The sequence below is a fragment of the Oppia nitens genome, unplaced genomic scaffold (assembly GCF_028296485.1).
Source record: "Oppia nitens isolate AA-2021 unplaced genomic scaffold, nextdenovo-longstitch-racon4-pilon3 scaffold48_pilon_pilon_pilon, whole genome shotgun sequence".
Classification (NCBI taxonomy): Eukaryota; Metazoa; Arthropoda; class Arachnida; order Sarcoptiformes; family Oppiidae; genus Oppia; species Oppia nitens.
The window spans coordinates 15,076-17,132 of NW_026533230.1; the positions used below are offsets into that span (position 1 = coordinate 15,076).

At 38.0% G+C, this 2,057-nt stretch overlaps 1 protein-coding gene across 1 annotated transcript; it reads left to right on the forward strand.

Moving 5' to 3' along the window:
* Positions 1 to 606: 606 nt before the first annotated feature.
* LOC128959357 (uncharacterized PE-PGRS family protein PE_PGRS10-like) lies at positions 607 to 1,857 on the forward strand. Its single transcript, XM_054305305.1, has one exon. It carries the CDS (start codon positions 607 to 609, stop codon positions 1,855 to 1,857), a length of 1,251 nt encoding a protein of 416 aa, XP_054161280.1.
* Positions 1,858 to 2,057: the final 200 nt, after the last annotated feature.

A 2,057-nucleotide genomic window follows, 5' to 3' on the forward strand; every position in this document is an offset into this window, starting at 1 on the left:
TTAAAATAATAATGTTATTTTAAATAATGTTTTTTATTTATACTGTATTGTTATTATTATTCAATTTTATATTCAAATTGTTTTCATTATCACATAAAAAATACATATTCTATTAAAACATTTGTGCAAAAATTATTTTTATTTTTTTAAAAAAACTTATTTTATCAAAAAATAATTATTATATTGTAATCCTATTGTATACATAATGAGTATAATTAATGGAAAATTTTAAATAAATATTTAATAGTTTATTGTTTTTATTATTAGTAATACAATGATATAATAAGTAAAATATAAATAATTTTTTTGAGTTTATAATAATAATAATAATAATTTCTAATCTTATAAATAGCAGTTAAAATTTAATTGCTAACAATATATTTTATATAAAATACAATAGTTATATATATATATTTAATATATGGCTAGAAATTAATTAAAATATTATTTTTAAAAATATATTATTAAATTATAATATAATATAATCTATGATCTCATATATATTGTATATGAATAATATTTATTATTTTAATTAAACATTATTTTTTCTTAAATGTTAATTAATTAATATTTTATATCAACAAAAAAATCAATCAAAAAAAAACAATGTCATCACAAAAACGATTATTACTATTATTATTCAAAGTAATAGTAATTATTAGTTCATTGGCACCGATACCTAACGGTGTCCACTGTTCAGTGGTAAAGGACGGGTCGGATGAGGAACCGGCGGTAGTGGCCAACTCATTGGACAACAATGTGGTCAACAAACACGACGGTGATGACAACGGCAACGACGGTAACACCGGCTATATTATTACCGAAGACGGCGAAGATGGTGACCGAACACACCTATACCGACCACCGCAATATCCGTGGCTACCCGAACCAACTTTGTGGCCGCCGATAACATTTCCGCCAACTCTAGGACCGTGTGGGCCGGGTCAGCCTGGCCAACCTGGTGGACCTGGCGGTCCTGGAGGTCCAGGTGGACCGGGTGGTCCTGGAGGTCCAGGCGGTCCTGGTGGACCTAACGGACCAGGTGGCCCTGGTGGTCCGGGAGGGCCTGGAGGTCCTGGTGGCCCGGGTGGACCTGGCGGACCTGGTGGTCCAGGTGGGCCGGGAACTCCCGGTACTCCCGGCGGTACGTGTCCACCAGTTGCCAACAATACCTGTTTCAACTGTGTGTGCAACTGTCCGCCCCAGGGCTGTCCTATATGTCCCATACCGTTTATGATTGGCGGCCGCGAAGTCGCCAACAATAGCAGCAGCAGCAGCAGCGGCGACACCATCGATGATGATGTGGATGGACAGGGGTCGTGGACTAACGGATCGTCATCATCATCAACTCGGCAAAAACGTCAAGTACTGGCCAACTGTTTTACGGCCATACGGGCGGCTAGTATACTGGATGCCGGTACGCTAATCGGTGCTGTATTGGCCACATTGTTAGGCAATTTGGCCTACATTTTGGCTACAGTACTAACCGGTAACAATTCACTGGAACTGGCAGTCCTACCCTTGACCAACACACTGTGCTATCTGTTGGGTCTGGTATTGCTATTGTTACGCAGTCTCGGACTGTTAGGTTTACTAGGGTTTGGCGGCCTGTTGTCCAATATATTGAGCGGCGGTGCTGCCGGAGCTATATCTAGCGGTGCCAGTGCTATAGGAGGTGCTGGTGGCGCTTTAGGTGGCGGTGGTGGTGGAGGAGGACTGGGTGGTTTGGGAGGTTTAGGTGGTTTGGGTAATCTTACTGGTGGTGGCGCTTTGGGTGGACTAGGAGGTGGTGGTGGTGGTGGTGGTGCACTGGGAGGGTTAGGAGGATTAGGTGGCGGCGGACTAATAGGTGGTTAGATATGTATAAAAAAATTTTGTTGTTGTTTATAATTAATAGTTAGTTTGCCTATCAATCGGTGATTTAAAAAAAATAATTTAATTTTTAATTTTTGCTTAAATATAATTATGGGATTTAAATATATATTATATATAACTTATATATAAACATATATAACGGTATTTAATGTATTATAAAAAATGTTATTTATATATATTGG